This window comes from Ctenopharyngodon idella, chromosome 3, assembly GCF_019924925.1.
Source record: "Ctenopharyngodon idella isolate HZGC_01 chromosome 3, HZGC01, whole genome shotgun sequence".
Taxonomy (NCBI): Eukaryota; Metazoa; Chordata; class Actinopteri; order Cypriniformes; family Xenocyprididae; genus Ctenopharyngodon; species Ctenopharyngodon idella.
In genome coordinates, this window is record NC_067222.1 from 22,105,915 (window position 1) to 22,129,484 (window position 23,570).

General features: G+C 37.5%; 3 protein-coding genes across 4 annotated transcripts; all 3 read right to left on the bottom strand.

Annotated features, from left to right (window-relative positions):
- Positions 1-1,030: 1,030 nt before the first annotated feature.
- On the bottom strand, positions 1,031-5,327 carry hoxb7a (homeobox B7a). The gene is made up of 2 exons (XM_051887937.1): positions 4,772-5,327; positions 1,031-1,775 (listed from the first exon to the last, which is right to left on the bottom strand). Exons 1-2 carry the CDS (start codon positions 5,193-5,195, stop codon positions 1,519-1,521), a joined length of 681 nt encoding a protein of 226 aa, XP_051743897.1. The 5' UTR covers positions 5,196-5,327; the 3' UTR covers positions 1,031-1,518.
- Positions 5,328-6,388: 1,061 nt separating this feature from the next.
- On the bottom strand, positions 6,389-10,726 carry hoxb8a (homeobox B8a). 2 transcript variants are annotated; one of them, XM_051887934.1, is made up of 2 exons: positions 8,304-10,726; positions 6,389-7,553 (listed from the first exon to the last, which is right to left on the bottom strand). In XM_051887934.1, exons 1-2 carry the CDS (start codon positions 8,725-8,727, stop codon positions 7,237-7,239), a joined length of 741 nt encoding a protein of 246 aa, XP_051743894.1. In that variant the 5' UTR covers positions 8,728-10,726; the 3' UTR covers positions 6,389-7,236. The 2 variants fall into 2 exon arrangements, with proteins under 2 accessions (XP_051743894.1, XP_051743895.1); XM_051887935.1 differs by having other exon boundaries at positions 6,389-7,550; positions 8,304-10,032.
- A 3,330-nt stretch (positions 10,727-14,056) lies between these two features.
- hoxb9a (homeobox B9a) lies at positions 14,057-20,898 on the bottom strand. The gene is made up of 2 exons (XM_051887931.1): positions 18,522-20,898; positions 14,057-16,003 (listed from the first exon to the last, which is right to left on the bottom strand). Exons 1-2 carry the CDS (start codon positions 19,033-19,035, stop codon positions 15,768-15,770), a joined length of 750 nt encoding a protein of 249 aa, XP_051743891.1. The 5' UTR covers positions 19,036-20,898; the 3' UTR covers positions 14,057-15,767.
- Between the last annotated feature and the right edge of the window lie 2,672 nt (positions 20,899-23,570).

Here is a 23,570-nt window from a genome sequence, read left to right on the forward strand (position 1 = left end):
GCAATGCGACAAAAAGCAGATAGCATCTAAGAGTCTGGAAATTGCGGCAATCAAAATAAGCAAATAAAAATATGGCTCACGGTGTTACAGTTTTTTCTAAATCGGAAAAGGTATTGTCACCAAAACTTTAATTGCTGCTACAAGATCTGAAGCCAGAAAAGACCAACTGCTTTCCCATTCTACAGATTTTTTTTGTCCCTTTTATGGCGTTTCCGGCTTTTTATTGATGCACTAAACACATTAGTTTACAACCCCATAATATAAACGCCTTCTTTTGGTCTCACACGACACAGAACCTGTCACATCCCTACAAGAACTCGGCTTGACCTGAGGAAAAAAATTAAGTCACAATAAACGAAAACTATTGTATTGATGTTCACGAGGCATCGACAATGACGAATCAAAATAATATTAGGTCTATAGCCTAGATTAAAACAAACAATACACTGGTCCTCATTTTTAAACTGCTTTGTGAGATAACTGATTACTAAATCTGCTACATTAAATAATAATTGCTATAGATTTAAAACGTTTAAAAATATATATTATTACAATGATATTATTTTGTCCACAACAGAACAATTGTAATTCCCAAATAATCTAAAAAGATTACTAAAACCTCGCAAAACATTTTAGTAATAGCCTAAACTAATGTAAGTGTTAATTTAAAAAGAAAACATATCGAAGATGTTTAACCTGGTAGTGAATAGAAATGATTAACTAATAAAGAACCACCGTAAAAAACACAGACAGGCGAAGTTTTTGCTTCTGATTCTGCTTCTGAAATAATAATAATAGTTATTGTCGTTGTTGTTGTTGTTGTTGTTGTTGTTGTTATTAATCACTACTGAGTGGGGGCACTGTTTTAAAAAGGCATGGGACTTTAAAAGAGATTAAAAAAATACATGCTCGTGATATTATCACATTTCTTTGGCACAACATTATTGTGATTTTAATCCGATTAGAAACAAAAAAGCAAGCAAAGAATACAGAAAACAAAAATCCTCGAGAGGCAAAAAATGTAAACATCTTGCAGTCAGCAGTACAGAATTCGTTTATTTTAACACTTAGCCTATGAACAGGGAAAATGCTTATACATACAAAAATTTACACATAGATACACAACAGGGGTATACCAAATTTAGAAAGAAAAAAAAAATAGCTTGCTCCCTTCTGTGTTTTACCCCGCAGGTCGAACTTAACAGGCCACAAATATGTCACAAATATATGAAACATATGATATAGTATTATTAACACTAGTATTAAGCCTATATATATAATTTAGGCTATTATACAGTATGAGTGTTAAATGTATACATCTATATTAAAGTGTGTTTTAAAATTACTTGTATTACTATATTTACGAGTCTAGACATTAACTCCTCTAACACAAGGTAAACGACGTTGATACTTTGCCCACAGTATTGTAAGTAGCAACTTTTTTTTTCATCTCAGTGAATCCTGAATGAAAGCAGAATCGATAGTATATAACAGTCTATTTTTATGTCACTTGCGTCGCTACTCATCTTCCTCTTCGTCGTCACCCCCGATTTGGTCAGCAGCAGGAGAGCTGCGGCCCGTTGATTTGTTCTCTTTCTTCCATTTCATCCTTCTGTTTTGAAACCAGATTTTAATCTGGCGTTCGGTCAAGCACAGGGCGTGTGCAATCTCTATACGCCGCCGTCGTGAAAGGTAACGGTTGAAGTGGAATTCTTTCTCCAACTCTAAAGTTTGATAGCGGGAATATGTCTGACGGCCTCTTTTCCGGTCAGCACCTGTGGAAAATGCGGAAGGATGGTCAGAAATCGTAAATGTGAAACTATGTTTGCCAAAAACACCAGTAAAGAAGAAAAAATAAAAATAAGAAGTGTTCGATTTTTTTTCGATGGTTAAAATGAAAACATGTCTGCCTCTGTGAATGGTCTGAATAAAAACGAAAGATTTCAAGAACCAATCAATCACTAAATGCATTGAATATTATCGAAAAATAGTTAAGCTAAAAAAAAAATAAAAAAAACTTTACACTTCAGTGTGTAAGTTGTAAAACTGATTCGACATATTTTAGTATTTTCAGTAATATTAGCCTACATACTGGGGGAAAGAGGCTTCAATACGCATGCTGCTTGATTCTTGTAGGTGTATTATTATCTTACCATAACAAAGCGGCCGGTGATTATACAAACACATTTTCTGCTATTGAGATTAGCGATTGTAAATATTTAGATACGACTTATTAGCTTTTTTTCACAGTGCCTGGTGAAAACCATTATTAAGGGGGGGGGGGGGAGCGCTCATCAAACCCAAACCTGTCTTAAAGGCTTCTACATTATATTTTGAATGTGTATTCCTTACATCAAGGTCGCATAAACTATAGTAAAAAATATATATATAACAATAATAAAGCAAAACGAAATGCACACATATGCAATTTAACCGTGCGTCTGAACTATTACATACATTAAGATTAAGACACACAACACTGCCGAACCAAAACTTAACTTTGAAAGGGTAAAAATGCATCTTAAATATAAAAGTGTAATGTATTTCAAAAGCATAATAAAAGTACACAAATACCCCTGCTGTAAGTGTATTCTCTGGCATGCACACTCCCGTGACTCTAATGGAGCCCTGGCGTTCAGACTTCCTTCTAAACATGACCAAAGTCAACAACATGATCTAGTTCCCACACACATAAGCGCTGAAGTGTTCGTATATCCATCTAGATAAAGAAGCCATCTACGTAAAGTATCCATCTTTTAGCGGCACGTTTAGAGAGAAAAAATCTAACTAGACTTTCACAACCTTGCCCATGCACGGTCAGTGACTCTGCTGTCCCTGCATTTCCGTTTCCAGCAGACTGTCGACAAATGGGTACTGCTTTGTGCTTTTTGAACTTTTTTATTGCACTCTTCAGTCGTTTGTATCTTACTTCCGTGTTGTCGGCAACGCCGTGACACTTTTTGTTGATACAATCTAGCACAATCTGTGCAAAAGCATGAAGAAGTTGGGTGAAAAGCAGAAGGCAAGAAAGTAATAGTGAGAGAGAGAAATATAAGTACTGTAGGCCTATTAAAATCCAAGCAAATGATACCGCTATTTCGTTCTTTCAGGGGTATAAATTAAGTGCATAAATTATGCCTGTCCTTGCAGAACGAAAAGCTTTTACACGAGTTAAAACAAGGACGAGCATTGTGCTCGTTCACTGTTCAGGGTCCCTGACATGCACAGTCTCCCGAATGATAGACATGGAAATAGAATTTCATCTGGTCTGTGTGAATGTGTCTGTCTGTGAATAGTGAAAGAGAAATAAAGCGAGGGACAGAGCCCATCTATGTGAAATATCCAACGAAAGCACGAAATTAACTGAAAAGGCAGCTGGCCCTAGTAAATAAAGATATAAAACCCAGTGGCCGGGGGTGCAAGGCCCACCATACATGTCTGATATATCAAAAATGTATAGGAGCAAAATTACTTCTTTTTGTGATTATATGTGTTTATGTACTCGTGAATGTTTATTGTAGGGCCTGGTTTCCTTCCTTTCAAATATGTGGCCTTTACAGCAGACATGGCATGATATCAGTGGACTAATCTGATCTTTTTCAAAATAAATAAATAAATAAAATGTTTGAAATATAAACAGCTTCCCTTTTTGAAAGAGGCTAAATCGTGTTTAACATCGAAATTCGATTTACAAAAGTAAAATAGCATGGCAGTATTATTAAAATAATTTAAAATAATTTAAAAACAACTTAAGATGCCATGTCTCTCTGTATACTTAGACAGTAATAGGTTAGCTATGACTCATTAGTTTTTCATAAAGTGACAATGGCATTTCACACAAATCTTCAACGGAGTACGAAAATATATAGCCTACACCATCGGCTGACCAGGACTATCTGCCAGGATATGTCAACAACTTCGCTAATGAGGTATCTGTTTCAAAACTATTTATGTTGCTGTATTTTTACACTGGGAGCTAACAAGAGAAGAAGCGCCCTGGGTTGACAGTTGACTGATAGGAACGTCGGTGCTCGTGGGGAGTGTCTTGAGAGGCCGCAGAAAATCATTAAAAGAGAACTTGTCGACCTACTTTTCAAATGCCTCAGCCGGGACGTGTGGTAGCTACGTGTGAAAAGTGCTATTAACGCAGACGATTTGTTTAAAAACCCTTGTTCAGCGAATGGGGAACTGGACGCAGATCTTGAGTCGTATGTTTTGTGAAACTTCCAACAAATGCCCACGCGCGCGCGCGCGCAGACAGGCTTATACATGTATAGCATAGGCTATACTACATGTATAAAACACACACACACCCACACGCAGACACGGTTAAATTACTGACAGTAATCTAAAACAAAGGCCCACCCAGCATACCGTAGACATACAAGGCCCCGCCCTCTATATCAAAAATGTAGCCTAAGGATATAATGCCAGTGATTGCGAACATACTAACTTAACGATGGATTCATCTTCCTAACTAACTTAAAGATGGATTCAACCATGATGACACACAGCAGAATCTTGGATATTTGTTGAAGCTAAACATGATTCATCCAAACCTCTCATACGGTCCCCTCCCTTTTCCACAAAACGCGAAATACTACAAACTAGGGTGTCTTGAATTATGGCGGCTAATTAGTCATAAAAAAAGATCTGAAGAAAAGAACACTTTCTGAAATGACTCGGTCGCTCCCCTTAACCTGTTTCCCTCCCCCTCAGGCATACATAGACACACACCCCTGTCCTTAAGAAACATTCAGATTTCACAGACCTGTGCTCCTCATCCACGGATAGATACGGAGGTTGTTTTCGTTGTTTTGATGGTAGCCCCTCTGCTCTTCCTTACCACTGCTTTGCGCTTTACAGAGATCGCCAGCGCTCACCATGGGTAGATTCGGATGGTCAAACAGAGAGCTGTGCATGTTCAAAGAGACAGCTCCCAGCTCATACGCAGTGGGGTACATGCCTTGAGTCTGGCTGGAAAGACTACCACCGTTAGTGTACATGCTCGACAGGGAGACAGAAGATGTGGAGGAGACCGTTGCACCGGAAGAAGCCGAGCCGTAGCCGCTGGCCCGTTGCGAACTGCACGAAAAGGCGCAAGAAGTTTGCTCGGGAAACACGCCACTAGAGAAGGCTGAACTCGCCACTTGGTATTTGGAAAACAACGCGTTCGCGTAATACAATGAACTCATAATTTGATAAGTGATTTATATGCCAAGAAGTTTTAGTGTCGGTTTTACGAGGTCCAATGATATATTACAGAATTACAGTCTAGATTTACACCAAAAATCACCCCTTTTTCCTCAGGGGCCACGTGATGGGCAGCACGTGATGAAATATCCTCCAATGGGTGTACGGCTTCCCAGAGCCCTGTCTAATGTGGAGAAAGGCTGCGCAGCTGACCATCCACATAAATTTGTTAAATTATTCACTTACAGCCAACGGTACATACAGTCAACGCAAACGCACAGGAGAACACACAAATCGATAGGCTATGGAGAAGGTTTCTGTAATCACCTAAATCCGTCCCAAGCAATAAATAATTGTGGGATGTACAAACTTATAAATGAGTTCAGGTTGTCCAGATTTAGGAACGTACCTCCTGTTTGGAAGGGCACCACACAAATAACAAGAAACCTATTTATTTCTGTATTGATTTTCAACACTATTTCCTCTTGTCACCGGTGCTCTTCCCCGAATCTCATCACTGCATTTTTGCAATGTCTGTACAGTGTGTCCGTGTCAAGAGCATGATGACTCTGGCCCTTACTAGTTTCTGCTTCAAAGCATCCGTATAGCCTAAGCATTCACCACCAACTAGCCATTTCCATGGCGACAGACTGGTTCAGTGCATCCCAAACAGTTTCCCTGCACATGGTTATTGCTGCTAATGCATGTTCAGCTCTGAATCTTGTCGTGGAACTTGCACTCTCTGGGTGTTTGAGAAGCCCACATAGGCCTACTCTTACGACAATAATTCACCTGACATGATGTGCTTCCACAACTCAAATACCCACATTTAACAGAGTTCAGCACGATGAAATTTCGTTTTAAGAGATTTTTGACGTAGATTCACGATAATACATAGTCTGTTTTTGTTTAGTGGCATATCGTGTCGTGTTACAGTGTTGGTCTGACAAAATAGTAATGAGGTTTTTCAGTTGTGGTTTCACATGCCGCCTCTCTTTTAATTCATTTATCTTGCTATAAATCAAGATTCAGGCCACACTACATGGTATTTTTTATGAGATTTGTAATCATTAACAACTTCTACTTTTCAGTGTCTGTGCTCATATAGATTCTTATATAGATTCCTAAAAGTTTTTGACTGAAGAGGGCCTCGGAACCGCACATTAACGTGAAATGATGTCGAGGACACATGGTGTCACGGATTCTCGCTTGTAAACTTTATTGTGTCCACTTTCTTCCGGTGCCTCCAGACATTAGAATACAGTTAAGAATGACAACAAAACATATAGTCATCTCATAAACTACTTCACCAGCAAATGTGAACGACAACAATTTGATTCATAGTAAACAATGGGTCACATGACATAATTTTTAAAATGATTTTTTATTATGTTTATTCATTTTTTTTATAATCCACTGTGCGCATGCTTACCCCAAGAAAGGAAGACAACAAAAATACCATCGATTTAAGAAGAACCAAAGAAGTGTAAAAAGAGATTCTACGGCATAAATAGGCAGTTTCATGTTGTTGGAAGTCATTAATTTCTACGTCGTCATCATCATAACATATAAGTGAGAACAGTTAAAAGTGCACCATTTAACTTAAAACTATACAGCTGCCAAGGTAATTGTTAATGACAATATCCTAACAATAGAAACATAAGTTTCACGATAATTATTTCACAAAGAAAGGAGACTAGCTTTAACACTATCATACTCTCTGAACAACAGGTAAAAAGTAGAAATGCTTCTTGTCCTTCGTCTTCCTGGAGTTCTGTGGTCACCATATTAAGTTTATAGTAATTTGTCTAGTCCCAGTCATTTTTTCTGTTCCTTCCTCGAGTGAAAGATGTAACAACTCGGCTTGATTAAAATGTCTCTGTTTGACAAACTTCCCATGCAAACACCGTTATTCTCTTCAACATTGTCTGTTTTATTTTCCCTATTTATTCTTTGCCGTTTCGATTGACTGGCACACGTACACACACAAACACACACTCTCTCGCTCTCTCTCTCTCACACACACATACACACACATCCGCTCTACATTTGTTTAGCCTTGTCGCAGTCTTCGCCGGCTGACTGTGTCCCGGATGCCTGTTCTTTCTCCCGTTTCTCTTTTTCGATCTGCTCTTGTTCAGACTTGCTGCTTGGAAACTTGTCCTTGTTGTTTTCCTTTTTCCATTTCATGCGACGGTTTTGAAACCAGATTTTGACTTGTCGTTCTGTCAGTCCCAAAGCGTGTGATACCTCAATCCGTCTCTTGCGTGTTAGGTAGGGATTGAAGAGAAACTCTTTCTCGAGTTCGAGCGTCTGATAGCGGCTATAGGTCTGGCGGCCTCGCCTCCGTCCGGCAGCTACTGGCAAAAAAGAAGTTCACAGATGTTAGTCAGAGCTCGAAACACGCACCAAATCGTCATTTTTACAATCAAGTTCAAACATATTTGTGAACCAACAATCTACAAAGACAGTTTCCACGCAAAGTAAACATCTACAGTTCATAATCGCGTTACATTATTAGTTTATGTCTAGGCTTTGAGTGTACCATAGAGACTCCCCACAGTCTAACACAGTAATTAATGTAAAAAGCTCCACTATTAAAAATGTAAGTACCACAACACTAGCACACAATAATGGGCAACACTAGCCCCACAGTTGAGTCGTCAAAATCAGTCTATACTGTTTCACACGTTCAAAGGATTAGGCACAGCCATAAATGACATAATCATTGTGAAACGACCACTGTGTAGTGAAATAAACTCGAGGCTCACTGTAAGTCGTTAAAGCCTGCAGTAAAACTTTGACCTGGGTGAGAAGTGAGAGATCAGCTGTGGGGCAAAGTCTCACACATGGAAACACCAAGGCTTTTCTCTCGCCCTCTTCTTCTTCTCTCCCACACTCCTGCCTTTCTATGACGGGGTCATTAAACTGTAAAGTGATTCACAAGTTTTGAACACCATAAAACAATAAAACCAACTATTGTCCCCCCTCTTCTCGTGCACACAGGAAATGCAATTCTAAACCTAAGTTTTTTTCGTACTCAGGCTTTATCTCACTTCCACAGACACACACAACGCGAGCTGACCGGGTTTACTGTCTACCAGGCTCACCTTGAGGTCGCATCCACGGGAACAGCTGTGTGGGCGACGGACTCTGTTCTGTGTTGTCCGTCTCGTCGCCGATGCCCCCCGTGGCGAGTTTGCAGTCGCTATACTGAACCAAGTCGGCATCTTGAGCACCGAAAAGTGTTTGCCTCTGGAGAGCATCATAACTGTAGAAGTTTCCCGGCTCGCCGTGACAAGTTACCGCACAGGGACTCTGCTGGTAAGGCGCTGCGGAGAGCGTGGATGCGCCGTGATGGTAAAACTCCTGAATCTGAGGGGCATGCTGGAAAGTGGCCCCGGTGCCTGGACCGTACACGACGGTGGGTCTCGTCCCTAGGTCTTGAGCAAATCCGCACTCGTAATAGTTCGGCCGCAGAGTGTCTCCACTTTTGTATTTAGTGAAGAGAGAGTTGACGAAATATGAGCTCATCTTTTGATGTTGTTGTTGGTGCTGATTTTGTACAAGAGTTTGCGTTTGAATGTCTTTATATCAGCGCTGTAGCTTCAGAGACTTGTCAGTTTCACAGTTACTGAGGTAACAAACAATGCAGCAGCGAAGCGTGGAGTTCCAATATCTGAACGGTTTGCGTTTGTACACCTTTGTTAAAACAACTTATCTAAAGCTTCCATAGGCATGTTCCCAGTGTAGAGTTCCAGCATCACAATCCCTGTGAATTCCGGTGCCAGTTCCCAACCAGTTTTCTATGATTTACTCGGCTGCAAACGAGTAGTTTCATATTTTGCGGTGTGTTTTCAGGATCATTTGCATCTTCTATCGGATCCTCGTTGCAATGGCTTCTCGCATCCCCACACGGACACCGCTCTGTGCGATTCTGATATGAAGGGAGCGGGAGAATGAAAAAGAGAGAAAAAGAGAAAGCGAGTGAGAGAGAGCTGAGAGGGATAGAGCGCGAGGTAGCAGGAGAGAGAAGGGGGGCCAAGGGAGAGAGAGGAGGGGAGAATATGCACATTAATATGTTCAAGCGGGTAAGTTAATGAGAAATCTGCCTCTTTGCATCAGATCAAGTGCATAGCCTCTGCCCCTCCCCCCACTCAACTTCTCCACTCCAAACCCCTTTGAAAGATTGATTTTTTGCATGTTCATCACAGACAACCTAAAGTGATGCGTATTTAGTCGTTAATTTCCAAATCTCTAACGAGGTCGAGTCTTTTTTTTTTTTAAATGTCAGGGTCGAGACGGACAATTTTAAAAGGTACACGATTTAATTGGTATCAGTTTAAACATATCATATAAACCTTGCTTAATTTTGCAAAAGCATCCTCTGCAGCGAGTGAAGCACGCGCATCGAAAATAAGCAAGATGGCCATATTTGATATTTTGATCAATGTATTTCCATTAATATATTTACAGAGATATGAGGATGTGGACATGGAGCTGCACGTCAGGTGTAATGGCAAATGTGGTTGTAAATGGTTTTACAAACTATAAAATGCAATAAACGCCCCTGCTGTTTGTTGTTGACGTGGTGCATCAAAAAGCTGTTAGGTTTTTATGAGGTTGCGCGACCAGTACTGTAAATGCTTCACTCCGAATTTTATACATGCAGAAATAGTAAGTCCTTTAATTGTCATTTTCGTTTTGTTTTCCGTTCAGTTTCCCAGTATTATTAGTACAAGTAAATCTGATTAACATTATCTAGAAAATCCAAGGGATGCATATAGTTTTCTAAAGGCAATAAAAACAAATAGCTGTACATAATTAAACAAACAATATATATTTACGTGTTCGTAACAGTTTAAAATGTTTCTGGATTCGTTATGATTTCGGGGAAAATTATAGAATTCTAATTATATAATTATTATTATAGAATTATATTTTTATCATATTTTCTAGAAAAAAAAATATTTGCAAATATTTAAAGTATCCTTAAATACTGAATCACCTATAACGCACAAAAAAGTTCTTTATTTTTCAAATCATGACATATGAACTAATGCTGCTGCTTGTCATTGTACAACTTCATTTGCGTCTATAATAAATTACTGTCGAGGATTTGAAAGCAATTTTGTATTAAATGTGATGAATTCTATTGCTTTATTTTGAATATGACGCGGACTATTTACATTTCAACACATAGATTATGTACAATGTTAATGTTTCTGTTACGGGTTAATGTTAAGCACATCTTGTTTTTACACTTATTAAACGTTTCTTCTCTTAAAAAAGACAATGAGTTCACCAAGCGTGAACCTCCCCGTTTGACTAGCAAAACTCGGAGGCTTTATTAAAACCTCCCTACAATTTCGCATGCTATAGGTTCGTATGTAAAATTCACAAAATAATGCAGACATTGTGTTGTGAACAGTAAATAATTAAATGAATTATGTAATTTACAGAACGTCACACTATTGTATGTTGTTGTACATTTTCTTGTTTCAGTGCAGTAGTGTTTTTGCTGTCAATAAAACATTTTATAACCCAAGTTTTGTGTGGTGATTTTATATTTTATTTAAATAATACATTTTAAATTATCACTGAAACATAACATCTCTACATTTTTGAGTCATATAAAAAAAATGGAGATTTAATTTATTTCAACATTGCTCCAATAATTCACAATAAGCCCAGCTGAAAACTTTTAATAACTATTTTGTTTAGGATTTTACATAATTACAAAAAAACATCTTGCTTATTGTATTAAAATTTGTATATCATAAAATTTAAAGATACATTTGTTAGTACTCAAAGAGAAAAAAAAAGGAAAAGAGAGTCTACTTGTTTCTCTGGATCTTTATCACATAGATTAAAAATCCTCTGAAGTTAATGATCTTCTTTTTTCCTTCAAAAGCTCCGCTGTGACAGAGCGAAATTCTGTGAACCTTACTTTAGTCAAGTGTAATACCGCACATGTCTGCAAATGTTTTGGCCCCAGTGTTTCCGGTTTGGGGGTGGAGGGTGGCCAGCCAGGCTCTTTTTGATGGACCAACATTGCCATCAAGCGGCAATTGTGTGTTACTCCATGAGCAAATTCAGCTGTAATGAGACGGAAGTTCAAAAGCTAATGGTTCTATAAACAACGGACATAAAAACAGAATGAGCGAATTAACAGCTCAGTAAGTGCAAATTCAATGATGTAAAGTACTTATTTTAATTCTCTATAACAAGGAATCCATTTAAAACCGACCCCTAGGATCTAGTCTTGTGTGTTTTTTCAACATATCTAGAAAAGTAATTCACATTGGGCTGGAACACTAACACTACCCAATTTTAAACCATAAAAAAAGAATGAAATAATGTCACGCTTCTTTCTTACCAATATTTCGCTAATATTTTTTAACTGTATTAGATTTATGATTTAGAATAAGGCTCAAACGTAGCATTCCGTCCGTGTGTGATATATGAGACTTTTTTTATTTGGGTTGCACTTGTTTTATTTATTTTTATGCACTACTATTACCACTATTAACTATACTACCAAGCGTGCTGCTATTACTACTACTACTAATAGCCTAATAATAATAATAATAATAATTTGTTGATTCTGCTACTTTTTAATTGTAATTACAGGCTACAGATTGTTAGAAAGAAAAATAATTTAATATTCAGGCCACGATGTAACATTCCATGCATAAATCCTTACTTTTCTTGGCTATTTGGGCTGCGTTCTTGTGCATTATTGTACCACCATCATCACTAAAATAATTAGTTTACTTCGAGTAATAATCATCATCATCATCATCTCGTTGACTTGCCTTTTGTTAGTTGTCAATACTGACAGGCTGTAAGCTTCCGACAACAGAGATTAAAAAAAAATCATTTTGTTTAAAAGAAAGAAAAAAGATTTGGGTTTTTATTCGAAAAGCTTTATTGCATTATTATTTACATCATTGATAATGCACACGACAACGAAACTACACATCACAAAATTACCATAATTCTTCACATATTATTACTATTTGACAACTATAATAAAGACAATAAACTTCTATAGAATCAAGAGAATGTAATGTAAAGGACGGTTCTGTATTAGTGATTTTTTTTTTTTTTTTTTTTTCTTTAGCAACCGGCCTTTGTTACCAAGACACAATCGGATGTGTGCCCACAAAATGGCGAAGTCGAGCCCGGTCCCAAAGGTTGTAAACAAATTAACGTTGGTCATCCCAGACGTCTCGCCAGAAATCCTTTTTGTGGCAGTTTATGGCCCGCTATAAGGCCTGTAGTGCGTTCGGAAATGGAACAAAGGGTGGGCGTCGATTGAATTGGACTCAGGGCTCTCATGTGGAAGTCCAGATCTCACCCATCCCGACCCCCTACTCTGTAAGGAATCTCTGGACGTCGAAAGAACAAACGCTGTACACAATAAACGACAAATGCGAGAAAAGAGAAGAAAAAAAAACAGACTCCCCCAACGGAGACGCAGTGTTTACGCAAATTATTTTGCCTCACAGTTATTAGAAGCTTGAAACGTTTTTCACGTTTTCTTTCTTTTTTTCTGGCGTAGTGTTTGCTTTACAGCCATTTAGTTCTTAACCTTCAGAAATTTATACCCTATAAAGTTTTATTACAGTCATATTATTTTATTGCGGCACACCACATTGAATTTCTTTCTCTTTTTTATGACAGTCGACTTCCCATTTCCTCCGAACATCGAGCGCACATCCTTTCTGCAGTTTGTTTCCTTTCAAAACACCAAAATAAAGGGCGTCAATGGTGTGGCAGGACTCAAAATAACTCTGCACCCACAGAATTATCAGGACAGACTTGCTGAATTAATATGTGACGAATGAGCATTCGTGCACACATCTGTGAACCAGGACAACTGGCAATGTCCTCAAAAATGTTTAATTGTTACAATCTGTTGAATGCCGCCTCCGTTCCGCTTTCAAATTTTCAATTCAGTTTGATAATAGGTAAGATCCTGGCTCTCTAAATCTAACGTCAAACCAGTTTACTTTTTATTTCACAATAAAATGCTCCAAAAATACTGTCAAATAAGATAACTGCATTTCACAGTGTTTCTCTTCACAGTGGGACTCTGGCCTTACTTTATTGACAATCTAGAACTTCAACCCATGCTGAAACATAGAGACCTACCTTATCCCTTTTAGTTTGCATAATTTATTATACATCGCCTCTGCCGGCAAAATATCCTTCTTGGTTCTTGATGCATAGCTTGCATCTGGAGGATGCGCTATTGCCAAATATAACACGATTAATATCACAGGGGAATCAAATAATACGTTAAAAAGAGAGCCAAAGCAAAGATGAGTCATGGTTATTCGCAGTAATTCTTCTTTCCACATATGAGCTGCACATTTCTTCATTTTGATTCAAGATGAACGCTTGAGCTCACGATAACATATTTACAACATATGTCTCTCATTATAAAATGCAGTAAACATCAAACCGGAGCACTACAGCATGTCGCTGAAGCGCAAAAGGACGAAATAAAGTTTGGGCTGGTTTGCAATCAAAAGCATAAAGGGCAATTATTGGAAATGATACCAAAGAGAGTTCAGTTTGTCACATGCTATAATAAAAAAGCAGAAAAGACTTTAATTTCACCATAATGTATGTAGCCTATGTGCATGTGTCTGGCTAGTATCGATAACACATTCATATCTCATGCATAGCCTCGTACATTTGACTTTCAGGTTTCGAGAGAGTTCTTGTTGCAACGATATGACATTGTGCGCTCATTTAGAAAACAAAAACCTTAAATTATAAATCATATTGTATTTGGTATCTTTCACCAACGTGCCTGTTTGTTGTGTCCATAGAAATGACAATACCTGTGTGTGGTCTATATGTAAACTTTTAATGAGTCCAGCATCAACAGTGCAATAGCACAGATTAACAACAAAACAATAACACAAAAAGAGACGGAGCAGTCCTGAACTAAAACAATTTAGACCTTGTGTTGCGAGTATGTCTTTGCATGTTATTCAAAATCTTGCGATGTTACTATTTGTGTTTTAATAAATGCACAGAAGCCACAAAACAAGCGTTAGAAAATAGCACAAGTGTTCCTGACTAGACGTGTCTCAAAGAAAATGGGAAACAGTTGCGTTAATGGCCACTAACATTTTAAGGAGTATCTGACATTTGAAGATAGACTCGCTCGATTTCAGTAAAGTCATATCACAAAAACATAAAACAATTCTCTAAACCAATAAAGCAATGTGAAGGAACGAGCAAATACAGAAAAAAAACATCACCGACAATGGACAACGGACATGATTCTGGACATACATGAAGAGTGTAAACAAAATAGAAAAATTAAAAGGTTATGTGTATCAGCTCATTCAAGTATGAAGTATTTTTTAAAATTCTTCTTACAACATATAAAACATTCCATTCAAAAGAAAAAAAACTATTAACCTATTTACAATAAATTAAAATTACAATCCACATAAAACAACTTCGAATTAATACTAGCTTTTCCAATAACAAGTACATAAGAAAACTACACAATACGAGGCATGCGCAAATTTATGTAAACAACTGCGACCGAATCTGTATTGAAGGTTGTTATACATTTAAGCACGAATTAATTCTATGGTTACTGCACGCTACAAATACACACACTCGGAACCTGCACTCTAATTTTCAAAAGGATTATTTTGGGATATTTGAAAAGGATATGGTAAAACAACTCAGTTCATTTGTCTTTAATTACTTCAGTTTGATTCTTGATTTTAACCCCAAACGATACAAACACTACTGAACGAAGCTAGAAGCTATAAAGAAAAGATCTGAGAGCAAATTTGGAAATTATTATTATCCTCAAATTCTAATCAACCAACAGATGTGACATTTTATTGTGTGCATCTACCATAAATCTTCCCACAAAAATAAATGTCAAAAGGAAAGTATTTATATTATAGTAAACTTCAAGGTTTTTAAAAACCCGTTAGCGTATGCACACTTTAGTAACTGCTTCACATGTGATGTAGACACTAGGAAACGAGCAAAATGCTGTTTTATTCCCCTATAATAATAATAATAATAGGCTAATAATGTAAAAGAGAGCTCACGTCAATTAGCAAACAAGTGAACATGCTTTACCGATAAGCAAAACTTCCCTTGTATATTGAATGAGGCTTATGTTTTGTTAAATACATTTTCTCTCAGCACACGTCCATGACAAAAGGAATGATGAAAAATGCAGAAATATAGAGAACAACTTTATAAAAGCACAATATTTCAGCTTTTCTTAGCCTGTTGAAACCAGTTCCTTATCACCTGTTTATTTCCTGATGGAGTGTTCGTTTCTTTCACACGAGTCATAAAATGCAATAAAAGCAGGGAGAGATGGCACGACGTTTTCCCCCTCCTCTGCATCGTCTCGCCTCTTCCTCATACTCTATGCCTAACACTGTCCAATCATATGGAAAATGGTGTGCGAGTGCTTTTTCTTTTTGATGCAGTAATACACTCTTGCATCAGCTTCCAGATTTCAAAGACTCTTTGTAGAAGGCTTGAACGCCTGGCACCAGTCTGCGTTATCATTCTTTGGGCTGGTCCTTGTTCATTTTCTTCATTTTCATCCTTCTGTTTTGGAACCATATTTTTACTTGTCGCTCTGTCAAGTTCAGCAGGCGAGCTACCTCGTGTCTCCGGTCTCGGGTGAGGTACATATTGAACAGAAATTCCTTCTCCAGCTCCAAGGTCTGATATTTTGTGTATGGACATCGCTTCTTCCGGGATGATCGAGCGTGTAACCAGTTGGCAGATGGGTCGTCTGCAAATGACAGTCAAAAACAAGAAGTGTAGATCATAATATTAGTGCAGATTCCATTTTGAAACATGAAACATTTCACAATGCACTTTAGAGTTCCAACCTTCACGAAGACGATCAATATTATTAAAATAAAGTGCTCTGGGCGCCATCATTTAATTGCATGAAAACCAACATTTCTGATTTATGAAAATAATGAGGAAAGCAATGCAGTTTCAAATTATTAACTTGACATTGTCATAAAATTATTCTGCAACCACCAGTAAGCAACAACTTCGTACAAGAGGCCATCTAATTTCACCTGTGATAATGTATATCATGCATCTCCCTGCAACGGAGAATGTCAAAGCATTGAATAATATACCACCATGAGTTCATTTGATAAGCTAAGTGTTCTTTTAAATAAATAAGAAAACTACTTAGAAGGAAAAAAATATTGAATTTTGAACTCTACAGGGAGTTTAAGCATACTGGAATGCACTGTAAAATGTGGCCACATGTGACATGAAATTATCTCCTTTTTAGGGAGAAATGTGGGATGAATTATGGAGGAAGAGCATCTCTAACGAGGCGTCTTCTCCCTCAGTGGTTTGGTCGGGAATGCAGATGGGAGGCTAAAAAATTTCCGTTGTGCTGACTTTTGTTAACATGCACACTTAGAAGCTCAACGTTACAGCGACTCGAGATTCGCTATGATGACAAAAATTGATGTCACCTGTGTTTCAGTAGCCTACCTGTGGGTTCAGTGACATCAAGGGACACATGTATTCTTCTAAATGCAATAAGTGCACACTAATGCCGTTGCATGAAAAACCTTCAACTTTAGCACATAACTCCGTTTTTCAGGGGCTCAACCCGTTTGAAGGCGTTAGAAAAGGCCACGCATTTGTAGTTGCTTCCCATCTTAACTCCATCGCTTCTGCCTCAAGACATACACGTCACATGCACATCAACTTTCTAGGATATCCTAAATCTTATGACGCAATTGTATTTTTATAATGATGGAATGACACACGGATTTAAAAAGATTAATGTGCGTGTCATGTCAGCTACAGGCCTCGCGGACATATCTGTGCCTTGCGACTTACGAGACAAGTCCGAGACATGATCCCTAACAATGAAACACTAAGAGGGTCAGGCTATATGATGAGGAAAGTGACGTGTGTTGCCATTAAGAAAAATGAACCTAACTCCACCTATTACACAAAGTTTAGAGACAAATTTAATTCCTCTGGGCAATTTGATCGAAAACGTTTTAAAAGAAAATGGACCTCTGACCTTAGGGCCCATATTATTGAATTTGCCCATGTTTGGATTGAACCGTATTACCTTGAGAATTTAACGCAACATATCCCAAAGATCTCACGTACGACTGATGGGAATGCTGGCTTCTCTGATATCTTAATAAACTTGAGGGCTATAACTTTTTCTTTCTCATAGGCAGCCATGAGCACAAAGCGGGACGTGTAACTCCCAACATCATTGCCTTTGCCTACAGTTTATTCTGGAATACCGCCCGGGGAAGCACATTGGGGATTTCTATTGCGCACAATTCCATTAGTTCACAGCCTATTTCATGGATTAAAATCAATGGCTTTTTCAAATTCATCGCGACAGAAAACGATCGTTTAACAAATCTCTAAGATTAGCTGCATTTCTAAACTTACTGGAATACTTCTGCAATAAACATGCTTATATGGTCATGAGTGAGAAATATTCTTTGGATTATTCTCTGCACCGGCTCAAACCCACTCTTGAGGGAGCTCAAGAACAGGCGAACGGGTCAGGAAAAACATTCAACCCCCCAGCAGCCAGATATTTATTTAAAAACAAACATTCATGCAGTACTAAAATTTATTTGGTGGTCTTTTAAACTATCCCTTGACTTATATAGAGATTATATACTGTCAATTAGAGATTATTATAGATATAGATATTATTACTATCATAGATTTAAGTAGAATTAATAAATTAAAGATTCAGATGAAAAACGAATAAACGGTAAAAGAGCCTACTCTTGCCAGCCAGGAGCTACTAAACATAAAACAAACATTTGCACTATTTAGTATAACCAAGAGACACTTTGGTGAGTCACTGCACAAAAAAAAGCTATTTACAGCCGACCTAAAACTGGTTGGTGCACTGACGCGCAAATAAGCGACTCTAACAGAGTCAGAGAAGAATAAACTAAACGTTACTTAAGAATGAAATAAACGCAAATAATATGATTTGGAAACATGAAAGTTTATTTTATAGTTGTGTGAAATCTCTGCATGACTCCAAATGGGCAAAAATCAAAACAGTCGTCAGCGATGCTATGCATGTATAGCACGGCTAAATCAGAGCCATATCTGGTTAAAAACACAGATTCGATTAAAAAAAAAAACGCTACATGCTAGCGAAAACTTGAGAATGCCACATAGGCTGCGTGAGGAGTCTGTTGCTCTCCGTTGCTTTGTTCTAGTTTTATGACAGCATTAAACGCTTTACAGAGTGTTCACTTCCTAGGTTTATAACTTACTTTGATCCGGTCCCTCTTTGTCCTCGCTGCCTTCGCATATGTCCTTATTGTCTTCAAATCCGGCGCTGTGAGCAGAATTCATCTCCCGTGCTGTAGAGGACTCCAAGATATACTCATGCTGCCCGACGAGTTTTGGTGGTTCCCCGAGATGTCCCAGGAGCGGCTCCATCTTGACCTGTCCTTGTCCGGGTAGCGGCTCTGCTCTCGGTGCACAGTCGAGCCATGTGCGGAGGTATCGAGTATCCGTTGAAGGCACTGGCTGCGTCGGTATGTAGGGATGGTAGACCGCGGGTAAGCCATTGGAGGCGTGGGAACTGAATGGACTCCATGACGAACTGAACACTGGAGGCTTGGGCTGGAAGCTACAAGAGGGAAACTCGGGATGCTCGCCGGGTCCCGGTTGTCTAGCGCTGGAGTACTGTACATTGGAGAAGCGGGACGCGTTCGGATCTTCTCCCTCATGACTTATGATAGAATCGACATAGTAGTTGCTTAGAGTTCCAGAAATGGACATTCTCGGACATTATATAACGTACTGTTCATTAAATGGAAAACATGTACAATAGAAATGTGCTTTACTCTCCTCTTTACGGTACTCCTCTCTACTCGCTCGCCAACAAAGTAGAGCCGGGCTGCTATGGTGTGCGCTCCGAGCGAAGTGATTGGTCAGACTTTTTTCGCGAGCCTGATAAAGCGTCAATGGGGTGTAAATCAATCCGCCAAGAGGCTGTACGGAGCTCTCCTCCTCTTGCGCTCTCAATATTTCCCTTCTAAATAAATTGTCTTGTTTATGCAATATGCAAAATGGGAGTGTGTCCATATATCTCCAGATATCTACAAGCAGTCGGGAAAATGTCAGCTTAAATTATGAAACGTTTTGACGTTATGTAAAAATGCATATGCGGGGCAATGGCCCACAATAATAAGTAAGAGAACATTTTTTTTTCCAATGAATTGATGTGGTATTATAACGTGGTCAACAGCATAAGTGCTGAATGGGAGCTTTGTCATATTTACGTGATAAAAATGTTTGACAATTATTCCATATAGACAATTTATAGAGATCTCCAACATGACTTCGACAGACACCACAAAAAGCAAATTAAGGCATGACGTTTGCTTATAAAGTTTACGTTTTTTTTTCTTTTTTTTCCTTAAAATATTTTATACCCCCCACGTGTTTAAACATTTAAACCTCCAAGGAGGCAAACCTCTTCCTTCTTTAAGTAATAGGAGTATGTTGAGATAATGAACAGCTTTATTGGGAAATTAACAGTCATTTTTTCTTAACGAGGGTATTAAACACCACCGTGCGACAATCCCCTTGTATTTATGGAAGAAACTACTTGAACTTTTTTTGGTCGTTTAATACTATAATAAAATACTACATCAGGCAGCTTTGATTTTTATAGGCCTGATATACTGCCTGTGGCGAGAACCGTGAACAACTCCGCTGTAGTATTCCATCCAATTGCTCATTTCACACACTCAAAATAAACAGTTTTTTTTCTATTTTATCACTATGTTGCTTTATTCAAATACACACACGTACATTCTACTCTCTCTGCAACATTTTGTGGCAGAAATTCTGAATTACGCTTGCAAAAATGTAAACCGTTTTGGAGAGGACTTCACTGTCTGCATGTTGTGAATATCTTGTGATCATCAATATAATGCAGTGATTTCAGCACTGGCTGTGCATTTTGGCCGTGTCCAATAAATAGTTTCCCCTTAAAAAATATGAATGAATCGAGTGTATGGTGCTGCTGTCTATCAGCAAAAGGACCAATAGCAAAATTTGTTTCTGATTTACAGAGCCATTACAGACACTGTTGAGTTAACTGAAAAAAAGACAATTAAATCAACTATTCTCTTACCATCTTATATCTTTCTGACTTTAGGGGCTATACTTGGCTTCGTGCTAATTTTATTAACCACATGCGTAACCATGCGTAAACAGGGCAAGTTGCATAATGAGATACATTTGTGCAATAAGTTGTGCTATAGACTCACTAAAACCACTAAAATGGTAATTACATCAGGAAAGGCTATATACTTAAATCACAACCTAGCCGTTTTCAAAAGCCATTTAACAACACTCAACCAGTCAGCGGCGCATTGCTACACGTTATGAATTCAAGAAGCTCTGCCTTCTGTTGGAATTACACAAAGGGAAACACAATCTCAAAAACTGACATTGAATGTCACACTTTAATCCTATATTGTAATCGATTTAGATTCTATTTCTTTACATAACATTGGAACTGCAGCCTATACTAGGAATAACTGCATACTGTGGAACATATATCATATAGGTCTACTATCAAGCTAGTTAAAGTGTATGACGTGATACTCTAACAAAGTGACACGTATAATGTCTAATAAAAATGTCTAATAAGAAAGTATTTATTCTGCTGAAACTTGTGTTTGGAGTAGGTCTACTAATTGTCCTATGTGACTACACCTGTCCTATAATATATATATATATATATATATATATATATATATTCAAGAAAGTCTGAAATATACATTACAAACTTATTATATGATAAAGCCTATGACAATTTTTAATTGTGGATTTCTTAATACAACCTCCAAAACGACAAAAATAGTACGTTGTAAACGTATATATATGTGGCAATATTATGAGGCCGAATAGGCCTATATAACTATTAACAAGACTAACATATAAGAACTATTTTGAATATCGTCATAGGGTTACGGTCTTTCAGCTGTTGAGCATGACTCAGTATCTTACTTGTCCACACTTTGGGTTTGATATCTTGTCCTCAGATTTCTTCAAGGTGAAATTCAACGCATCTGAAACTATATATATATCTCTTTGTTTCTGCTGTGTGTGTGTGTGTGTGTGTGTGTGTGTGTGTGTGTGTGTGTGTGTGTGTGTGTGTGTGTAGCTGCCCCGCTGTCAAAACCTTGCAATGTTAAATTTAAAACGTCTTAATATTAACACTGTTGTAAGAACGGTTTGTAAGACCAAGTTACAAAGTTATTATATGATAAAGCCTATATGACAATCATTAACTGTGGATTTCTTAACCTTCAAAACGACAAAAATAATATATATTATTAAATATTAAATAAATATTTCAGCGTTGAGACTAAAAATAAACAAACATGAGGTATTACGTCAGATTATTATTGTTTTAGCAAAATTATCGTTCTCTGTGTATTCAAATGTGAATTTAAAAATTATTTGTATTTTTAACAATCTGTTGAAAACTCAACTGGCAGGCTACAGTAGGCCTAACGTGTAACATTAAAAGCTTTGAAAATATTCAGAGACAGCAGTGAACAAATCAGATAAGTACAAACAATAACTCACATACACCTACTACAAAAGTAAATATATAACCAACTTTCTACACGGATGATATCAAAAAGAAGAATAGTGTTTTTGTTTTTTGTTTTCTTTCATAGATCAGGTGTTTGGAAAAATATATGAAATTTGTATGTGTGTATAGGCTATTATATAACGAAGAGTGTATTCATACTCTGCAGAATTTCACAAGTGAACACAATTACTTAACATTAAATGTTCTAAAATGTTAGAGAATAATCTAATAAATGAAGCGTTGTGTTGGAATTTCTAAAACTTAAAATGTGTTTTAAAATTGTGCAGGACTCGTATCTTCCAACTCACCGCGCGGAGTAAAAACAGGCCATTGTAAAATATGAAAAACTATCGAGGAAATGCTGTGAGTGAACAGATTTACAAAGTACTGCTAGTAGCCAAGTGTTCATCATTAAAAAATACATATACAGAATATAACTATCACTGATATCACAGATATTTAGTGTGGAATCTGTCAAAGAAACAAAAACACGATGTCTTCGCTGCAGTAATAACATTAGCATGATCCTTAAGAATCGCTCGTTTACAAGTATTATTAAATCAATATTTTACAGTGAAGGTGACATTGTATCCTCAGTCCATGTCGAACGGACAATGGTGCGTTTAACTGGAGCAATTCAGGCAGTTTCAGGTTCCTGTGAAATTAAACGTACAGCCCAACAACTTGAAACTACCTAAATCACAGACCAGCTTGGTCTTCTCCGTGTTCAAAGGCAAGACCCTGAAAGGCTGCCAGCAGTCTAGCGTCCAAAAGTACTGAACCAGATGAGCACTCATATTTCAGTGCTATGTCCATTCACAGAGCACCGTTTAACTGAGGAACCGTATTAGAGGGCACTAGAGTTAAAATTTCACAAAATCAACTGGAACAGTCTGACCCACTGCGGAGAAAAGAGATACTGGAATGGCGAGAATTGTTTAAAGACGTTGCTTGAAAATAAAGTAATTTAAGTTCACAAGCATATCCGGTTCTCTCCAGACTGTCGGTAATAAAAAGGTCTATTGCCCCCTGTTGTAAAAAGAGGCCCCTGCCTGGCCAATGACGTTGGGGATTGTCCCATCTCAACATGGCGGTTCACCAAAGCAAAGACTCGCTTAGACAAAAGAAGGAGGAACTGTATCAAGTCAAGCAATATCAGCATATGTTCATATGGAACAAAAGTTAAATAAAAAAAATGTGATACATTTCATATTCAATTAACTGAAACCTATAGCACATGTCATAACACGATACAAATTTAATAATAAATATCATTCACAGTGCAAATTAACATACCAAACGTTTCAAACATCTACCTCTCACATGCTTTTCCATTATGTCCGGTTAAATCTTCTTATTACACATATTTATATTTTTTTGGCCATTCAAATAGAACTAGTTATGCAAACCTTAAATATTTTAATGAGTGCAGATGAAAGCAGAGCGTAAAATGAATCCAGATGCGTAAATATATCTTAAGCTTCATTTTTAAAGGTTAAATAGCTCCATTTGAAATCGATCCCATGCAGAGACAATATAATTTGCATCTGTGATTCACTTACGTTATATATTTAATTACTTATATCCCTGGTTAAAAATTATATAGACTAGTATATATAAATATATATATATATATATTTTAATCTTTTCTTTTGAAGTTAGTTTTGGCAACGACTATTCAAATAAAATGTCCATT

What these genes read in the sequence shown, in the direction of transcription:
- hoxb7a (XM_051887937.1), bottom strand. Translation starts at nt 5,195, where the DNA reads ATGAGTTCATTGTATTACGCGAACGCGTTGTTTTCCAAATACCAAGTG. An exon ending in TCCGTGGATGAGGAGCACAG is followed by an intron (nt 1,776 to 4,771) that starts GTCTGTGAAATC and finishes CATTTTCCACAG; the next exon opens with GTGCTGACCGGAAAAGAGGC.
- hoxb8a (XM_051887934.1), bottom strand. Translation starts at nt 8,727, where the DNA reads ATGAGCTCATATTTCGTCAACTCTCTCTTCACTAAATACAAAAGTGGA. An exon ending in CCCGTGGATGCGACCTCAAG is followed by an intron (nt 7,554 to 8,303) that starts GTGAGCCTGGTA and finishes CTTTTTTGCCAG; the next exon opens with TAGCTGCCGGACGGAGGCGA.
- hoxb9a (XM_051887931.1), bottom strand. Translation starts at nt 19,035, where the DNA reads ATGTCCATTTCTGGAACTCTAAGCAACTACTATGTCGATTCTATCATA. An exon ending in CAAAGAGGGACCGGATCAAA is followed by an intron (nt 16,004 to 18,521) that starts GTAAGTTATAAA and finishes TGTCATTTGCAG; the next exon opens with ACGACCCATCTGCCAACTGG.